Below are 20,232 nucleotides of genomic sequence, written 5' to 3'. Positions count from 1 at the left end.
CTACAGTTTGCTATATAAATTAGTTACCAGATTTCCTGTTTGAAAGTCTTATTCTTAAGATGTTAAGATTGTGTAAAAAGATTATTCAATGAAAGGATTTCTTAAATAATGCATAGTCCTAAGATTAATCGGATGGGAACTCTAATTAATCGAGTATGGATTAGTACATAATTTACTATCTTAATCAGTATGAGTTACTGAGGGTAAGGGTGGTGAGTCACGTACCATATGATACATGGATGTCTCTAATAAACTTATGGGTGGTTGTTGGATGACTGATCACATGGCTTTGTTGATGATGGTCATGTTGTTTAGTTGTGATAGTGTAGTTGATCGTTAGACTTGAACTGACATGGTTGTCGTGTATATTAGTATGCGAGATTTGTTAATGTGTCAAACCATCCAATTGCGAGGTGGGAGGTTCATCTATGTGGTTTTGTATTGTTAGTATTTGAAGACATGTGTTCTTGAATAGAATTTGTATCCTCATCATTATTGATGAGGTAAACGTCCTATATGGTCTACTGCTGGTGTGACGGGACAATCCTTAGTCATGACAGTTTGATTAGTCAGGAAAGATGTTTTCTAAAGTGTTATCTAGTCACACTAATATGATTTAACACATAGTTACTGAATTTGTAAGTTCATCATTTCATGACCCTCGCTCAGTGGGAATGTTAGGTGATAGAAGGATTATAGCACACGGTAATCGTAAACTGTAATGGTTCACTTAAAGTTAGACTTCATTGTCTTCTATATTATCCTGAAATTCCCTAAGACCTTATCTAGTGCGAGATATCTACACTAGAAAATAAATGCAAAGCGGAAGCTGAATCGAACCTGCTCATATAATAATAACTAAACATGACATTCATTACAAGGTTAATTCATAAGCGTCTGATGATAAATGCAATGTACATAATTCTTAAACTACTCATATTACAACATAACATGGTACATTTACTCGCTTCTTGACGTCTCGCATCACTACATATCACCAATCTCGGAATCATCTCTGCAAGTCTCGGCTGAAACGTCGAATGTTCCAGGGGCAAACCCAAGTTAGATGATGAACCATCTAAATAAGGGTACTAAATGCAATGTCATGAGTGTATGCAATGTCTTTCATCGTAGGTGTCAACTGCACCCCTCATGCTGCCTATCATTTTAGCGGCCACCTCTTTCGAACCCGGGGTGTATGGGTGCACCCTTGATAAGACAGCGGTGCCAGTTCGTACTCCCTACGGCCTCATATGCGTGTGATCAACAGTATCAACGTGTAATTATGCATTTCATAGTCATGTATGCAATCTATGTGATGGATACATATCAGGGCATGTCAATATGATAAAAACATTTTCAAGGAAGTACCACTTACCTTCTCAAGCTTATCGGGCTACCTCGATCTCCGTGCCTTGTCTCGTGCATCGCCTCGATTTGCGTGCCAATCTCAAAATTTGCACCAGTCTCTTCAACTTTAGCCTCAAAGTATCCTAATCACTACAATTATTTAAATAAATATTAAAACCTATTTTTTCATAATTTCTAACATTTTCTATAATTTTATCTCTATTTCTTCCTATTTTTCCTCCATTATTTCAAATATTTCTAAAAATATTTTCTCAAATATTTCACTACGACAATTCATAAAATAATATTCTTGAATTTCTGAAATTTTCTAGGAGATTTTACTTACCTTAACTCAGCATCTCCAGTTTCCTCGATATGCGTGCCATATTCCCGAAATGTGTGCCCGAACTATTTTCTCACCCAAAATCTTTGAAATATTAGCAAATATCCAAATCCTATTTTTCTAGGATTTTTCGACATTTTCATTTTTTATTTTTTATTTTTTATTTTTTATTTTTTTCCATTTCTTTTCTTTTTCTTTCTTTCTTTTCTTTTCTTTTCTACTGTTCATCATCTCCTTCCTCTGGTTCCTGCGCATGCACCACCTGCAACCGGCTTCCTTCCTCTTTTCATTTCTTTTCTTTATTTCTTTCTTTTTCCTCTCTTCTTCTTCTTCCTTCTCTTCTTCTTCTTCTTCTTCTTCTTCTTCTTCTTCCTTTTTTTGTTTCAGCCTTGCACGCTCGAACCGCCATGCCCACCGCTGCCCGCGTGCTCCCGGCTTGCCGTCACCCTCGCCATCGCCCGTCGCGGCTGCCCTCGCCGCACATCGCGGCCACCTGCGGCCCCGCGTCCAGCCCCTGCTCGCGGCCCAGCTTGGTGAGCTCACGGCCATGGCTGCCATGGCCGCGGGTTTGCCTCTTCCAGCCGCCTCTCGGCCTCATCGCCGTCACCGATCGCCTCCGCACAGCACCTTGCTGCCTCGGCCCCCCTGATTGCACCGCTCGCAGCCGCTGCTACCTGTTTCGTCTGCCATGGCCGACTTCGACTGCTGGAAAATGGCCATTGCTTCAGGCCATCTCTCTCTCTCTCGCCATCTTTCTCTCTCTCTCTCTGATGCTCTCGACCCCCACTTTCTGCAACACACATTTCATTTCTTCTTGATGCTTCTCAATTGGCCAAGATTGCTGCCAATTTATAGGCAGTGGCTCCACGCAAGACCCATTTATATATACATATATATATTATCGTTGTATACTTGCCCACCACGCTTGCCAGAAAAAACTCCACAAATCTAGCTGCTGCTTCCGCAAATCTCGCTGCTAATCTCTTCCAATTTACGCAAATCGCGGATGGCTGATTTACAGGGCATGGGGGAGGGTCGCGTGGGATTTACAGAGAATGCGCATACTTGTATATATATAATTATATATTGCTTTAAATTATATAAAAATTGCATCATTACTTTAAAATTTATACATTAAACTCCAAATTGTATCTCTATTACACTAGTGCAATTCCCTAATTGCAAGTGTGGTCTTTAAACCTCAAATTAATTTGTATTACAATACTGAAAATCCATAATTAATAATCTAATTTTTAGCTGAAAATGATGATTTCGCTCCAGTGTCCTTACCGGGCTGTCGTTTTCTCCTGAAACTACTGAAGGGTTGTTCGTTACGCAAAACTAGGGCCCCCCTAGGGTTTCATTGATTTTTCGGGAGCCTCCTACGACGATTTGGTTTTACAGTCTAAATAGCAGCTGTATTTTAGTTGTACCAAAAATTATTCCTGATCCGATTTTTTTCGACTCCATAAATCCCAACTCGATACGCTCATCGATACTATATACTTTTCCTTAGACAATTTCACTCCGAGGCATTCCCTGCAGTTGATTCAGTACCTGAAATTGCTATAAAATCAATTTTTCGGTGTTCTAAACTTATTAAAATTACGTGGCAATCTTATCTAAACATGGGGTATTACAATTTAGGCTACAAAATCGAATCGTTGTGGGAGACTCCCGAAAAATCAACGGAATCCTAGGGGGGCTTCAGTTTTGCTTAATAAGCAACCCTTCAATGGTTTCGGGATAAAACAATAGCCCAGTGAGGACACTGAGGCAAAATCATCATTATCGAGTAACCTTAAAGTAATTAATTTTGGTTTTTCAATATTAAAATACAAATTAATTTGAGGTTTGAGGGCATGGTTGCAATTAAAAAAATTGCCAAGTGATATTAAGATGAATTATGGGGATTAAAAGTGTAATTTCCCTTTTGTTGGTGTATTATATAATAGCTATATATATGTGTGTGTGTGTGTGTGTGTGTGTGCACGTGCGTGAGTGGTCGACGGTTAGCTTCCGTGAAGCTTTAATGGCCGAGATTTTGGCCGCAAAATGAGGAAATTGTGGCAGCCTGAATTAAGGAAAGAAATCTGTAAGAGGTAGCGTCTGAATATTTGAGAGATTTAGCAATTAATGTGATGTAATATATATATATATATACACACACATTCGTGAGCAATGGCCGCCTATAAATTGAGATGCATTTTGGCCAATTGAGAGCAGCAAGCAAGTGGGAGATTGAGAGAGAGAGAGAGAGAGATCAGAGTGAGGGAGATGGCCGAAAATGGCCATAGCAGCAGTAGCAAGTTGCTGTTCAGCGGCCATGGCTGCGGGCCTCAAGCTCGATGGAGACGGGCCAACGAGCAAAGCAGCAGCACGCGGAGTAGGGGTAGCGGTTGTTGTGATAATCGCACGATGCGGCAACGACTAAAGGGCTTGGTGGAGGCTCAAGAAATGGCTGCAAGCAAGCGAAGCTGCGGCCATGGCAGCCATGGCCGCGAGCTCCAGCAAGCCACCGTGAAGCAGGGGGTGACCGCGGTGGTTGCGGCTGTACGCGGTGGAGCTGGGTAGCAGCAAGTATGCGGTGGAGATGGCGGTGCACGGCGGCAAGGCCGGTAGGTTGTGTTGGCCGTGAGGCAGTCGTGCGCAAGAGGCGCACTATGTAGGTATGGCAGAGACGGAAGAAGAAGAAGAAAGAGGAAGAGGAGGAGGAAAGAAGAAAGAAAATAAAAAGAAAAAGAAGAAATGAGGAAGAGAAAGGAAGCTAGCATGGTGCTGCGCGCAGGAGAAGGGAGGAAGAAGAAGGAGGAAAAAAAAAAGAAAAGAAAAGGAAATAAAAGGAAAATGAAAGAAAAAATAGAAACAAATATAGAAAATATGGAAAAAAATTCTAAAAAACAGGAAATAGAGTTTTATGGTTATATCGGAGATTTTGGGCAAAAAAATGCTTTGGGCACGTATTTCGAGAATATGGCACGCATACCGAGAAAGTCGGAGATACTAAGTCAAGGTAAGTAAAATTTCTTAAAAAATTTTAGAAATTCAAGAATATTATTTTATGAATTTTTTTAGTGAAATATTTGAGAAAACATTTGAGAAATATTTAGTTTGGATTTATTGAAGAAAATTAGGAAGAAATAGAAAGAAAATTAAAGAAAATACCATAAATTATGGAAAAATAGGTTTCAATACTTATTTAAATAAATATGGTGATTATGATACTTTGAGGCTAAAGTTGAAATGACTTGTGCGAATTTTGAGGTTGGTACTCAAATCGAGGCATGCACGTATTTCGAGGTAAGGCACGAATATCGAGATAGCCTAATAAGCTTGAGAATGTAAGTGGTACTTTCCAATTGAATTTAATTTTATGAAAAATGCTTGGTTTGTAAGTGATTTATGTTCCTCGAAAATGTTTTCATCATGTTGACATGTTCGGATATGTATCCATCACGTAAACTGTATACATGACATGCTATGAAATGCATATGTACACGTTGATATCATTGATCACACGCATTGTGGCCGTAAGGAGTACAAATTGGCACCGCTGTTTTACCAAGGGTGCACCCATACACCCCGACTTCGAAAAAGATGACCACAAAAATGATAGGTAGCATGAGGGGTGTAGTTGACACCTACGATGAGTAAGACATTCATTCATGCACGAAATATGTTTTTTGTACCCTTACTTAGATGATTCATCATCTAACTTGGGTTTTGATTCTAGAATATTCAAACGTTCCAAATGGAGATTGTAGCAGATACGAAGATAATTGAGGCATGAAATGGCACTTAACAAAGTGTATGAGGAATGAAATGTATGTTATGTAGCCCATGTATTTAAGTTCTACTACTTTAAATTCTGAACGTGTTGAGGAATCTCGATGATGTAAGAATTGATTTATAATCAATGTTAAGATGTCATGTTCGATCCTTGCTTCCGCATTTGATGTGTATAATGATTCTCTTTCGAGAAAAATGATTGAAAATTCTCGGACGGATTTGAGAAATGATGTGATTTAGCTTTAGTGTTTGAAATAAAAAAAAATTATTATTCCAAAATTGTCCCAAGTCATAACGCACCCGAGAAAGCGGGATGTTACATCACTTGTTATTGAATTATTTGATACAGTCTTATCATTTATAATCACATTATGTAATACCAGTTCACGTTTTTAATTTTTATTTTAATGTTTCCTTTTTTTTTTTTGCCCAAGTTAATTTATTTATTTATTCAAAATTCAATACTTTTAATTTTTTGAATAATTAAATTCTTTTAATAAAATATCATTAAAAATTTATTTTTAAAATTTCAAGCAGAACGCGTTTTCTATTTTTTTATTTTGAAATATAGCTTTTAAAAATGACAAAGAGAATATATTTTTAATTTTTCAAAAACGGACTGTCAAAATAAAAAATTAAAAAAAATTAAAATTAAAAAACAAAGACAACACATCCTAAATTATTATAATGACTTAACAACTTGATTACTTAGAGTTAAAGACGAATTTGGTGCAATTGGGGTTTAAAGAAACCCAGGACGTCATTGGTGAAGTGTTGAAAATTAAGAAGAAACGACTCAAAGGTCTACTCAGAGTCGAGGTTGATAAGGTTGCAAAGCATCAGAAGGAGGACGTCATTGGTGAAATGTTGAAAATCAAGGAGAAACGACTCACGGCACTATCGTGCAAAGCATTGCGTGGTACGGTCGTGGTAAGAATTCCTTTATGTGGCTCACGATATTATCACGCAAAGCATACTATAGTAGGGTAGTGACTGTTTAAACTTTATGTGGCTCACGGCCTTATCATGGAAAGCATTCTGTGGTAAAGTCGTAGTTGGAAAAGTGTTATGTGGCTCACAGTCCTGCCGCGACAAACATTCTACGATAAGACTAAAAGCTTCATGAAAAGGCCGTTTTATTTCAAATCAAGTGGGGGTAGACTCCTTTAAGGTGCACAATTTTGATAACCTAAAAAGCACTATATAAAGAATGATTCTTGGAAGATTTGGAGAGTTTTTGAGGAAGAGAAGAAGGCAAGTCGAGGAAGAAGAATGAGATTTTCTTGAAGAACTTCAGTTTTGATTGTATTTTTCTATTCTTTCTTCTCTCTGACATCATGAACTCCGTTTTTATTATTCTTTCATTGGTTGAAACTATGTTAGGCTAAATACTTTGTAACTAAGGTGATTGATAAAACCTAGTTCAATGATGGTTTAATTAAAAGTATTCGGGTTTTATTATATTCTTGTCTTTCAGGTTAATCGTTTGTTATGGACGAATTCCGTTTTAATGTTTGGCCACCATTAAAACGTGTTTGTGATTTATATTACTTTCGAGAGATTTAATATAAATTAGCACTTGATAATAAACGACATAAGATTCGATAATAGATAAAGATATCATTATGCCTTGTGAAATCTTATTTAGATGATCATTGTGGATAAATGCATGTTTGAATATTTATATATTAATTAAAGATAATTAATCTCATATGTAAACATAGATTCGATTGACCATTAAGAGAGACTTTTGATTAACTTAGGATTATCGATTTTCAGCTAAAAGCAAGAATTATAAAACCTGATCACTGGAAGATTGAACCAATTGAAGAACTAGGATTCATGAACCCTAGTGCATTAGATTTCTGCATTTAAAAATTCAAGGAGTTATTTTACATTTTTAGTTAGTCATTCAATTTTAATTAAAATGATAACTACATACAGTGAGTAATTGTTTTATTATATGTGGCTTATTAAAATTAATAGTTATTAAAGTAAAGATCAAAAACTAATTTTCATGATAACAATACTTTATTAATCATTATATTATTTGTTATAATTCTGTTCACTTGCGACAAGGAATATGCAAACATTAACTAATTAAATACTGACATCTAAGTAAATTTAAAGAAGCTACTGAATTTCCTCAACTTTGTCCAGACATCAACGTGGAGCCACTTTTTGTTCTCGGAAACCACAAGTATTAGAGTGTCTCTTAACATTTGCAAATCAATTAATAGAGAAAATGAAAAAATCTTATATATCACTAAATATATATGTTGAGAAATAAAGTTAGATAGAGATTCAGATTTAAATCTTCTATATATGGGGCTTGATAAGTTAACAGCGAAAAGTTAGTACAAAAATTTCTATAAAAAACATAATTAACAATGACATTGTTTATTTTTTTTATCAAAAAAAATCATATTAGCGTGTAAATATAACAAGAAAAAAATATTCTAACAGTTAAGAATTGAGAATTCTTACTCAAAAACGTTTGTAAAACGACACCAATAACACAAGTCTTTTGCATATCTATCCATTTTCAAAAATGAGTTCAATGCGTTGGCATTTGTCATTTTGGACTTTGGGTCTTTTAATGTTCTTTTGTCTATGATACAACAATTACTTCTCACTCTTTCATTCATTCGAGTTTATCGGAGGATAAAGTAGAGTGTGTCATGGTTTGCCCTTATTTATGATGCTAGAACATTCTCACATTTTTTGAGCTTTTAATTTTGGATAATTCTCACATTTTTTGCATTTATGATTCTAGATCATTCTTACACTTTTTGCGTTTTTAATTCTAAATCATTAATTCTCACGATTTCTAAATTTCTAATTCTAGATTATTTTCACCCTTTTTGTATTTTTTTATTCCAGATCATTCTCACATTTTTTGCGTTTCTAATTCCAGATCATTGTCACATTTTTTGCATTTCTCATTCCAAATCATTCTTATGCTTTTTGCGTTTCTCATTCCAAATCATTCTTATACTTTTTGCGTTTCTAATACTAGATTTTTGGATAATGAGTCCTAAATCGTTATTGCATATTTCACGCTTCAATATTAAGTTTTAAATAATAAGACTTTGTAATTTGCAATTTGAACATGTTTTGCTTGGACCTATCATTTTAGAATAATATTGGTGGCCTCCCAATTTGAGCGCATGGGATAGTTAGGCTCAAACCAAAAAAGTGATTGATGAGAATTTTGAAATCATGATGAGTATGTTGGTTGATTGGATTATTCTCGTGAATCCTAGAATCTTAGCATATTAGTATTAAGAGAGTTGTCTACATTAGGACCTTTTTCGTTGTGTTTGTTACTTTCAACTTGAGATAGTGTAAGGACCATTTAGTATCCTTAGGTTTTTTGAACTTTTTCCACATACGACACCAATTGTTAGTGCTGAATTAGAACAATAAATTCATTTGACTGGAAATGTCATCACCTGAGTCTACAAGAAAGAAAACAATCAAAGAGTGTGGAGAGGTCCCCGCGTAAACACTCTGGTGCCTAAATCATATACTGAAAATGATGAATGTCGTATTGAAACCAGTATCAGAGGCATACCTTTTCTGGAATAAGTGTATGTTTATTTATAGAGAAGTATAAAATAATCCCAATTAGTTCAGAATTATCATTCTCACAGATAATGTCTATTTTATCATTTTCTACTTTTATTAAAATTAAAATTTTTATATTTTGGAACTCGTTATGATTAAAATTCTTATGGATGATATTTATCTTTTATAGATGGCATTTATCTTGAATTTTTAAATGTTAGAGTTATCTAGTTTGCGCGTTGCATGGGACCCCCCGATATACGACAAAATATACTCGTTTTAGCCCAAAAAGTTATTTTGGACTTTTAGATTTTCTTTAATCTTTTAATGAAATTTTTACCAATGACACAACACTAATAAAGTAAGTTAAATTTAATATAAAATAAAAATAAAATATAAATCGACCACAGTTGATTTGATCTATTGCCAACGGCTAGTGTCCCTCTAACTTAGTTGGAACCTAAGTAGATATAACAATTGGTTGGTTTTATTTTATAACGGGGACCCCATTTACTCAGAATATTCACCTCTAACCTCCGCCAAAATGTGATCCCTAATTTGACTAATCAATTTAGAAAAGAAAAAAATATAAATTTGAGTTGACACTTTGAATAATTGAGGTTGCATTCTCTCTCATGTGAGGCGCAGCACACCCAATGGTGTGCTGCCACGTAGGCGTCATGGCATCATGACTGATGACAGTCATGACGCCTAACATTACTCATTTTATAATGATAGAGAAAAGAAGAGAAAAGATAAGTGGACCACCAAAATAAACAAAACTCACCAAAATTACTAATTTACACAATTGAGAGCGAGAGAAACGTTAAGAAATTTAAACTATTTATCAAAAGTCTTACCCTATTATATCATTAAATCAAAATTTATGAAATGATTATTTACTTATCAATCAATTAAAATTAAATAAAAAATTAATTTTATTTGAGATTTGACATATAGACGTTTTGACGATCTAAAACTTAAAACTAAATCATAATCAATCATTTCTCTCATTATTTGATAATTTGATGGTTTAAATTAATTTTGTTTAACTGATTTGAGTGATTTAAAAAAAAAATCAGCCATTTCTAATTTCAATGAAAAGTTAAAAATAGTTTGTCGACGTTCAATTTCAATCGACTGTAATTCGTTTTTGGGCCGTGGCGAGTAAGTCCAAAATGCCAAGAAGAGGAAGACAAAAGTTCCAGATACCAGTCAACACAAGAAATTTTATGTGGTTCAGTTAAAACGATGCCTACTCCACTACCGCATTCCGATTATTCTTTTAGAATGACAGTGTCTAATTATTCTCCCTATCCCTCATGATATCTCTGATTTTTATTTATACCGAGGGGCCCTTACAATTTAGATAACATATAGAAATACAATAATTACATAATGGGGGGACAAACAGTCCTTATCATCTACTCAAAATCAGGAGTGAGATTCTCATTACGAGGGGCATAGGCTGTTGCAGATAAAGTGAATAGTCCCTACATCTAATTTTTCAGCAGCTTTACCAATTATGCGAGCTGGTGGTTTTAGGCCAGTGACCTGAGCGATCCAGCGAACTAAGGGTTTTGCTGAGAGCTCGTCAGACAATTGTTGAGAGTTCGCTTAGGGCTTTACCGGGAGCTCATCGCGTGCTTGCTTTATACTCTTCGGACTTTGGTGGCGTATGGGATTTCTTTGACAAGGTCGCCTACCCTATTCTGGGTTCCAGGCGATTGGGCCAGCCCATTAGACTGAGCTTGGCCCATAAGAAGTGATGCAGGAATAGCGTGTAACACAGTTAATTGTGTTTTAAGCAATTTTAATTTGATTTATTATGTTCATAAAAAAAATAAATTAATTTTATATTGATCACCCATTTCTTTTTCTTTTTTCTTTGAATTAAAAGAATATTCACCTCTAACCTCTGCCTGCGGGTTGGTTGGGGGAAGAAAATTTGATCCCTAATTTGACTAATCAATTTAGAAAAGAAAAGAAAAAAACAAATTTGAGTTGACACTTTGAATAATTGAATTTACGTTCTTTTTACTGTTTTTAAGTCTTTTTTAATTTTTAATTTTATAAAATAATAAAAACACATTCTTTTTATTATTTTTAAGAATGTATTTTTTAAAACAAAAAAAATTATAAAAAAATTCAAAATAACAAAAAATTATTTTGAGTGTTTTTATCCAAAACAAACTCTAAACTTAAAACACATTTATTTATTGATATTTTATTATTGTAATGAAAAAATATTATAAAATTTATTAACTTTAAAATATATATATATATATATTTAATAATATATTAACATTAAATATTTATAATTTACTGAATAATCAAATTTATTGAATAAAATATTAATAAAAAATTATTTTCAAATTTTCAAAGAGAACGCGTTTTCTAATTTTTATTTTGAGAAATAATTTTTTAAAATAATAAAAAGAATGTATTTTTAATTTTTTAAAAACAAACTATTAAAATAAAAAATTAAAAATAAATTCAAAACTCAAAATTAAAAATTAAAAAATAAAGAGAACGCATCATGAATTTAAGACAAAGTTGATAGCCAAGTTAATCCAAAGAAAACACAAAATTTAATTGGATCCTTATCACTTTGTATTTGATTGGTAGATTTTTTGGAATAATATCTATATTTTAATATTGGAAATTATAATAGCTCTGGAAACTTCTGTTCTGCTTGACCTTGTGGATGGACAGTTTTCTCGTTGTATTGCAGGGTACAAACATTTGTAGCTAGTTTTATTAATGTCCATATTTTTTATTAATTATTATTATTATTATAAATTAGTAATTTATTGGTTGGTTTTATTTTATTTTTATTATTTATATATTTATATAAAGAATCTAACGAATTCTCAAACGAGAGAATCTTTTTTTTTTTTTTTTTTTTCCAAAAAGCACAAGTATTGGAATGGCCTCTTAACATTTTGTAGAGCAATTGATAGGGAAAATGAAAAAACAGTTTCCTAAACATGTTAAGAATTAGAGTCAGATAAAGATTCAGATCGATTTAAATCTTCTAGCTAGTTTTACACGGGACTTATTTGCAATCAGGGTCGGGGTGAGGATCGGAGGAGCGTATTTACCATTTCATGTGCACTTATTTGAAAGAATTAACCCTTATTTGAAAGAATATTTAATTTGATGGGGTGGCAGCTCATGCTTGGGTCTTTGTTACTGGCTAGTATGGAAATTGTTTCTTAATTAGCAGGTTGGTTTCACTGCAAAAGATTGATTTTATTAACTTTCCATTATATATAACCAGGAATTCAACTTTTTTGAAGGACAAGTTTCCATATAAAATTTCTATGATTGGGGTTATATTGACTATTCAACCTTAATTTGCAATTGGCTTATGTTTTCCATACCCTATTAAAGATTTTAGCTAGAAGAAAGTTTTTACCATTAAGGGCGCATTGTACCAATACACGCACGATGCTTAAAATTTTCTTGAACATTGTCAAAAATAGTTACACAAAAAATGGGGAATTGAATTCAACAGCAAGTTTTAGAGCAAAATCCACACAAAAGATGGGTCCCCCTCTAAGAGCAGAAAGTCAACAGACAATAACTAGGAATCAATGTGTATCACGAGGATTGTCTAACAAACAGGCCTTTAATTTTACGTGTCTTGGGGGGTGGGGGTGGGGGTGGGGGGGCTTTTTTCCTTGGGGTTTCCACTCTAAGCTGCTCATCTTTACTTTGACGATGAAATATATAGCATTTACACGCGCATATACCTATTGTATTGTCATTTGATTCCATTTTGGGTCAAAGAAACTTTGATCGTGAGGGGCCCTAACGTGAGCAACAAAGGAGTGTGAAAGCAAGAAGCTCCCGAGCCAACAACTTCTTGTTGAAGGGGTTGTTGGGGGCAGTTAACAATAAATTATATATAATTATTAAAAAATATATTTATGTAATATTTTATATTTAAATTTAGGTTTAATTTATAAAATGTTAAATATATTAATATAATAGACATTAAAATATATATGTATATACGTTATCTATTATTGAGAGAAGCAAATATATATGAATATATACATATATAATAAATGAAAAGATAGGCTTTTAAATGATTTAATTAATATATATAGTAATTTTAAACATATTTAATTTAATTATATTATTATAATAACTTAAAATTTGATAATATATATTAATATATTTTATAAACAAAATTGTTCACGAATTATTTGTGAATTTCTAATCGAGAATGTTTACGAACTTTTAACCAAGTCTATTACTATTTATAAGTCTCCAATTGAATATGTTCAAAAACTTCTTATGAGCTGAGTTTTATTAAGCTAAAACTTAACTCGTTTATAAATTGAGTTTCAAAATTAGGCTCGAAATCGGTTTATCTATCTTAATGAACGAATTTGAACGAGATTTTGTCAAAACTAAACACCAAGTCACTTGTGAACGGGTCAGCTCATTTGTGACCCTAGCTCAAGCCAATAATGGTCCTAAAGAATGATGAAGAGGAAAATTATATATATTCAGTTATGTTTTGTTTCTTAATTTTGTATAAAAGAAAAAAAATAGATATATATTTTTGTGTATGCATTTTCATATGAAAATTATTCTTCACTACAAAATATTATATCAAGAATCAAAATAGAGGCTAAAATGATTCAAAGTTTAAATATCTTGTACTAAGTTTGTATGGATGAAGAGATTTTAAAGTAGAGGACAAGTGATACGTTAGGATTAGCATTAATAGGTCACGAGTTCAATACTTGGTCTAGGTAAGGGCCAAAGGCCCACCTGTAATTTATCTCTTCTGTTAAAATTAAAAATACGAGCGATGGAGAATCACGCAAGAACGATAATTTTAAGAAATTTTAAATATTAATATTTAAAATTTATAATTTAAAATATTCAACTTTCATGCACAATTATTGTTAAATTGGGTTGCACAGAAAAAGGCAATTATTCACGTTTCGTTCAATTATTGTCAAAGTTGGCTTTAGACTGTTGCTAAAAATTATTGGTGCCATACTTACTGTATTCTTTTTGGCACAAAAGATGAAATCCCTCACCTTAGGGGCCCTCAATTGCCCCACGCCAAGGGGGGAGGTTAATCAGGTACTCGCAAGCCATGGTCAACGAGAGGCCCAGTGCTGGCTGCCCACAAGGACCCCACCCAACAGAAGGAAGAAATCCCACACTGCGGCTGGCCAATCTCGAACTTAGACTCTTGGCACCATGCTGCCACCCCACAACCACACGTGCTACGCCCTGGGGGCTTACTGTATTCTTCTTGAAAGTAGGAAAAAGATGAGTAGACCCCATTTACTCCCTTTGGTCTTCAAATCTTAAAGAAAAATGCTAACAGTTTTTTTGCGATAACTAAATTATTATTATGAGAATAATAATTATATCCTTTTGGCTTTTTTTGCAATATATCAATGATGTCAAGGAGAAGATGTCACACTACTGATAAATAAGAACAAATATATATCTCAGAAGAAAAAAGCCATGTTCACATGTAAAGAGAGAGGGGTTATTTCACTTTCTTACAATTTTTTTGCGATAACTAAATTATTATTATGAGATAACAACTTGATTACTTAGAGTTAAAAAGACGGAGTTGGTATAATTGGGGTTTAAAGAAATCCACCCTTAGAAGGTTATGCATAATAAATTATAAATTATGTATATTAAATAAGATAGGTCAAATTACTCTATTCTAATGATATTTTTAAGAGTGATATTAATTATTGTCACATATTCTTAATAAGTTAAAATAAGATCATCAAATTATCTAGGGATTCATTTATATACAATTGAAAAATTATGAATAAAGATATGACTAGGGGGAGGTGGGAATTGTTTTCCATGAAAAGGAAAATATTTTTAATTCGATGGAAAAAAATTCTCACCTCCCCTAATTGTAATTTTCTATAGAAAATGGTCCAAAATATACTTTAATGTGTTGTATTATGAAAATTTTTCATAAAAAATGTTAAGCAATCAAACATGCGAGTATGAAAAAAATTTTATTGATGTGACATTTTTTATGAAAAATAATTCTAATCAAATACACCCTAATTTAAAGATATATAGTCTATTAGACCAAATTTAAAATATCTTTGAAACTTTGACCTATTGGACCAAGTCTGTGTGAATGAAGAAATTTTAAATATTAATATTTAAAATTTATGATTTATAATATTCACATTTTTATTTGAAACGACCTTTATCTCATCTCAATTTAGGCTTTAGATTTTTGCTATATATGGAATCAGAGTTTTTCAATAGAATAATATTATTTTAATAAAAGTTTATTAGAACAATACTTAGTGTATTCAAATTAACAACTTAAGGAAATTTGTATTATAGATCATTGTCACATATTCTTAATAATTTAAAATAAGATCACTAAGGTATCTAAGGATTCATTCATATACAACTGAAAAATTATCAACGAAGATATAATTATTTAAATAACAAATAAGATTATGCATTAGGCACAATACTAGTAGTATTATTTAAATTTAGTATTAGTGCACTAATATTAGTAGTATTTTTATTTTAAAATTATTTTTTAATGCAAAATATTTTATCATGAATCAAAACAAAGGTTAAAGTGATTCAAAGTGTAAAATATCTTTGGACTTTGACCCATTTGAACAAGTATGTGTGGATGAAGAAATTTTAAATGTTAATATTTAAAATATTCACATTTCATGTACTGTTATTTGAAAGGACCTTGATCTCATCTCAATTTAGACTTCAGACTTTTGTTATGGACCCGGAATTATAAATAAAAGGACACCAATAATGCAAATCTATGGCATAACTATCCAATTTCAAAAATGAGTTCAATGCGTTGCTATTTGCCTTACATCCAAACTATATTTGTCTTGGTCGTGCCAATTTTGTTGCAATTCAGAATTCTTCTCACGGTCGCTGCTATTTGGAGTGGTAACACGTCAGATCATCTAGCACTCCTCGCCTTCAAGTCTGAGATTATTCACGACCCGGAAGGTGTTATGGATTCATGGAACGATAGTGTCCACTTCTGCAACTGGCAAGGGGTTATGTGTGGCAACCGACACCAGCGAGTCACCATCTTGGACTTGCACGCGAGAAGGTTAACGGGATTCATATCTCCTTACATAGGAAACTTGAGCTTCCTTCGAGTCTTGAGGCTCAATAACAATAGCTTTCAAGGTGAAATCCCACCACAAGTTGGCAATTTATTCAGGCTGCAGGAACTATCCTTGTATCTTAATTCACTGACGGGTGAAATCCCTGCCAACTTATCTCACTGCTCCAATCTTTTGTATTTTCGAATTGGTATGAACAATTTGGTTGGTAAACTACCAACAGAGCTTAGTTCATTGTCAAAGCTCATTGGTCTTACAATGGGAAAAAACAATTTTAGCGGAGAGATTCCTTCTTTCATTGGAAATTTTACATCTCTTCAGTTTATAAGTGTGCCTTTCAATGCTTTCACAGGAACCATCCCAGAGGCCTTGGGCCAGCTCCAAAATTTAACTTTTCTTTCACTGGATGGCAATAAACTCTCTGGTAAGATACCTTCATCTATCTACAACCTTTCATCATTAATTATACTCTCCCTAATAGAAAACCAACTCTCTGGCAGCATCCCATTAGAACTTACATCTATGTTTCCCCAGCTTCAATATCTAGCGCTCGGTGATAACCATCTCACAGGACCCCTACCTGTATCACTGCCCAACTTTTCAAATATAGAATATTTTGAAGTAGAAGCTAACTATTTTACTGGGAAAATATCAATTGATTTCAAACTCCTGCCTCGCCTCTATTTTTTAAACTTAGGCAACAATAGTTTGGGGTCTGGAGAACCTGACGAAATGGATTTTCTTCAATCTTTGGTCAACTGCACAAATTTGCGATTATTGAGCGTTGCATTCAACCAACTAAAAGGATCCTTGCCTAAGAGCATCGGGAACCTCTCAGCCACAATGTCTATCTTAACCTTTCAACAAAACCATATATATGGAGAGATCCCTTCAGAAATAAGCCATCTAACAGGACTAGAAAGGCTAGTTCTGGGTGAGAATGAATTCAAGGGAAAAATTCCCTCAAACATTGGCAATCTTAAAAAGCTGCAGAAATTGTCTCTTCGTTCCAACAGGCTAGAGGGAGATATTCCGAAGTCAATAGGAAACCTCTCATCCTTGATCCTTTTTTACTTGGATGACAACATGTTGCAAGGAAAAGTTCCAAAGACCCTTCAAAACTGCCAACAATTATTAAGGTTGAATCTTTCTTTCAATAACCTGATAGGAGCCCTTCCCAAAGAACTCTTCGACATTTCAACTCTTTCAATTTCACTCAATTTAGCATGGAACCATTTCTCTGGGCACCTACCCTTAGAAGTTGGCAATCTAAAAAATTTGGCAGAGTTGGATGTATCTCAAAATGACTTGTCCGGTGAGATTCCAACCACGCTTGGTAGTTGCAATAGTCTTGTGGCCCTTTTCTTACAAGGAAACTCCTTTCAAGGTTTTGTACCTTCATCTTTACAATCTCTTCGAGGTCTTTCGAATTTGGATCTTTCTCAAAACAACTTTTTTGGTCAAATCCCAAAATACCTGGCAATATTCTCTTTGAACAACTTGAATTTATCTTTCAACGATCTTGAGGGTGAAGTTCCGATCGAAGGAGTTTTCTCAAATGCAACTGCAATATCAGTCTTGGGGAATCCTAGACTTTGTGGAGGCATACCTGAATTACACCTGCCAACATGCACCATGAAAAAGTCGAAGAGACATCATACGTCTTTTAGAATCATCTTGCTGATCTCTATCCCATCTATGGCGATTGTAGTTATTGTGGTATCATCGACAGTATTTTGTTGCTCCAAGAAGAAAAACAAAGATTCAATTTTTGATTCGTTGTGATGAATGCATTTGATAGAATATCATACGACAACCTCTTCAAAGCAACTAAAGGCTTCTCTTCAACATACTTGATTGGAACAGGCAGTTCTGGCTCTGTATACAAAGCAATACTAGGGAAACAACTGTAGCAGTCAAAGTGCTTAACCTTGAACGTCAAGGGGTGTCTAGGGCCTTCATGGCCGAGTGTGAAGGCTTGGGAAGAATCCAACACAGAAATCTGATCAAGATTTTGACTTCTTGTTCAAGTGTTGATTTTCAAGGCAACGACTTCAAAGCTATAGTTTACGAGTTTATGCCCTGGGGTAGTTTGGAGAGGTGGTTGCATCCAGATCCAAAAACAGAAAACCATCAAGATAATCAAGCCATGAGACTTAATCTTCTACAAAGAATAAACATAGCTATTGATGTGGCTTCTGCACTAGAGTATCTGCATCGCCACTGCCACACACCAATTATTCACTGTGACCTAAAGCCAAGCAACATTCTTCTTGATGCAGACATGGTTGCCTATGTTGGAGATTTTGGGTTGGCCAGGTTAATGTTAGAAATGAATCCAAATCAAAGCAATTCTGTAGGTGTGAAAGGAACCATTGGCTATGCAGCTCCAGGTAATCATTACAATTGATTATATTTTCATTTGATTACTATTTTGCAAGGATGAGATATAGATCTCATCCAATAGTGTAGTTCATTTTTCTACTATTGATTCTTAACAAAATCCATATCAATGTTGAAACAATGAGCCCCAACAATTAATGATTTAATTTGAAAACCTACAGAATATGGGCTTGGAAGTGAAGTCTCAAGAGACGGGGGTGTCTACAACTTTGGGATCCTGCTATTGGAGATGATGACAGATAAGAGGCCAACAGAGTCGATGTTTGAGGTAAGTCTCAATCTTCACACCTTTGCCAGGATGGCTATACCCGACCATGTGATGGACATTGTGGATCCAAAACTCTTGTACAATGATGAAGAAGAAGTGGTTGCCTTGACTAGCAACAAGAAGAGGAGGGCAACCACCCGCCAATAAATGGCAGTTACGAAAATGATTGCTTGATTCGTATGATCAAGATTGGAGTGGCATGTTCTGTGGAGTCACCCCAAGAGAGGTTGGACATATGCAGTGTTGTTCATAAATTGAATATAACCAGGGACATTTTTCAAGGACTCCGAAAGGGCAATAATGCTTAGGCGTGACCTTCAACACATTTTCCATCAACCTTATAATGATCAAAATTTAGTAGTTATTGTATGTTACTGTTAGTGATGTGTGCTCTAATGTTAGATTTAGATGAGATCTACAAGGTTTGTAATAAATTTCTTGTATCTTTATATATATATATATATATATTAATAAAAAACAAATTTATCTTCATTCATAAACTGTACAGTTTGCTATATGAATGAGTATCTAGATTTCCTATTTGAGAGTCTTATTCTTAAGATGTTAAGATTGTGTAAAAAGATTATTTAGTGGAAGCATTTCTTAAATAATGCATAGTCCTAAGATTAATCGAATGGGACTTTGATTAGTCGAGTATAGATTAGCACAGAGTTTACTATCTTGATCAGTATGAGTTACTAATAGTAAGGGTGGTGAGTCACGTACCATATGATATATGGATGTCTCTAATAAACTCATGGGTGATTATTGGATGACTGACCACATGGCTTTGTTGATAATGGTCATGTCGTTTAGTTGCGATAGTGTAGCTGATCGTTAGACTTGAACTGACATGGTTGTCTTGTGTATTAGTATGCGGGATTTGTTAATATATCGAACCATCCAATTGCGAGGTGAGAGGTTCATCTATGTGGTTTTGTATTGCTAGTATTTAGAGACATGTGTTCTTGAATAGAATTTGTATCCTTATCATTATTGATGAGGTGAACGTCCTATATGGTCTACTGCTGGTGTGATAGGACAATCCTTAGTCATGACAGATTGATTAGTCAGGAAAAATGTTTTCTGAAGTGTCATCTAATCACACTAATATATATGATCTAACATATAGTTACTGAGTTTGTAAGTTCATCATTCCATGACCCTCGCTCAATTGGAATGTAAGGTGACGAAAGGATTATAGCACACGGTAATCGTCAACTGTAATGGCTCACTTGAAGTTAGACTTCATTGTCTTCTATATTATCCTGAACTGCTGCTAGGCACTTCATAGGAAATCTCATGTAATATCCCAAATTTTCAAAAGAGCTCAAGAATAATTTTAACGTGGGTCATAGGTGAAATTATCA

At 34.0% G+C, this 20,232-nt stretch overlaps 1 protein-coding gene across 1 annotated transcript; it reads left to right on the top strand.

The window, feature by feature from the left end:
• Window positions 1-15,865: 15,865 nt before the first annotated feature.
• LOC127794521 (probable LRR receptor-like serine/threonine-protein kinase At3g47570) lies at window positions 15,866-19,367 on the top strand. Its single transcript, XM_052325690.1, has 4 exons — window positions 15,866-16,381; window positions 16,544-16,615; window positions 18,474-18,584; window positions 18,756-19,367. The coding sequence occupies exons 1-4, from the start codon at window positions 15,898-15,900 to the stop codon at window positions 19,007-19,009; spliced, it is 921 nt and encodes a 306-aa protein (XP_052181650.1). The 5' UTR covers window positions 15,866-15,897; the 3' UTR covers window positions 19,010-19,367.
• Window positions 19,368-20,232: the final 865 nt, after the last annotated feature.

This window comes from Diospyros lotus, chromosome 2 (genome assembly GCF_014633365.1).
Source record: "Diospyros lotus cultivar Yz01 chromosome 2, ASM1463336v1, whole genome shotgun sequence".
Lineage (NCBI taxonomy): Eukaryota > Viridiplantae > Streptophyta > Magnoliopsida > Ericales > Ebenaceae > Diospyros > Diospyros lotus.
This window is presented reverse-complemented; position numbering and strand designations above follow the sequence as displayed.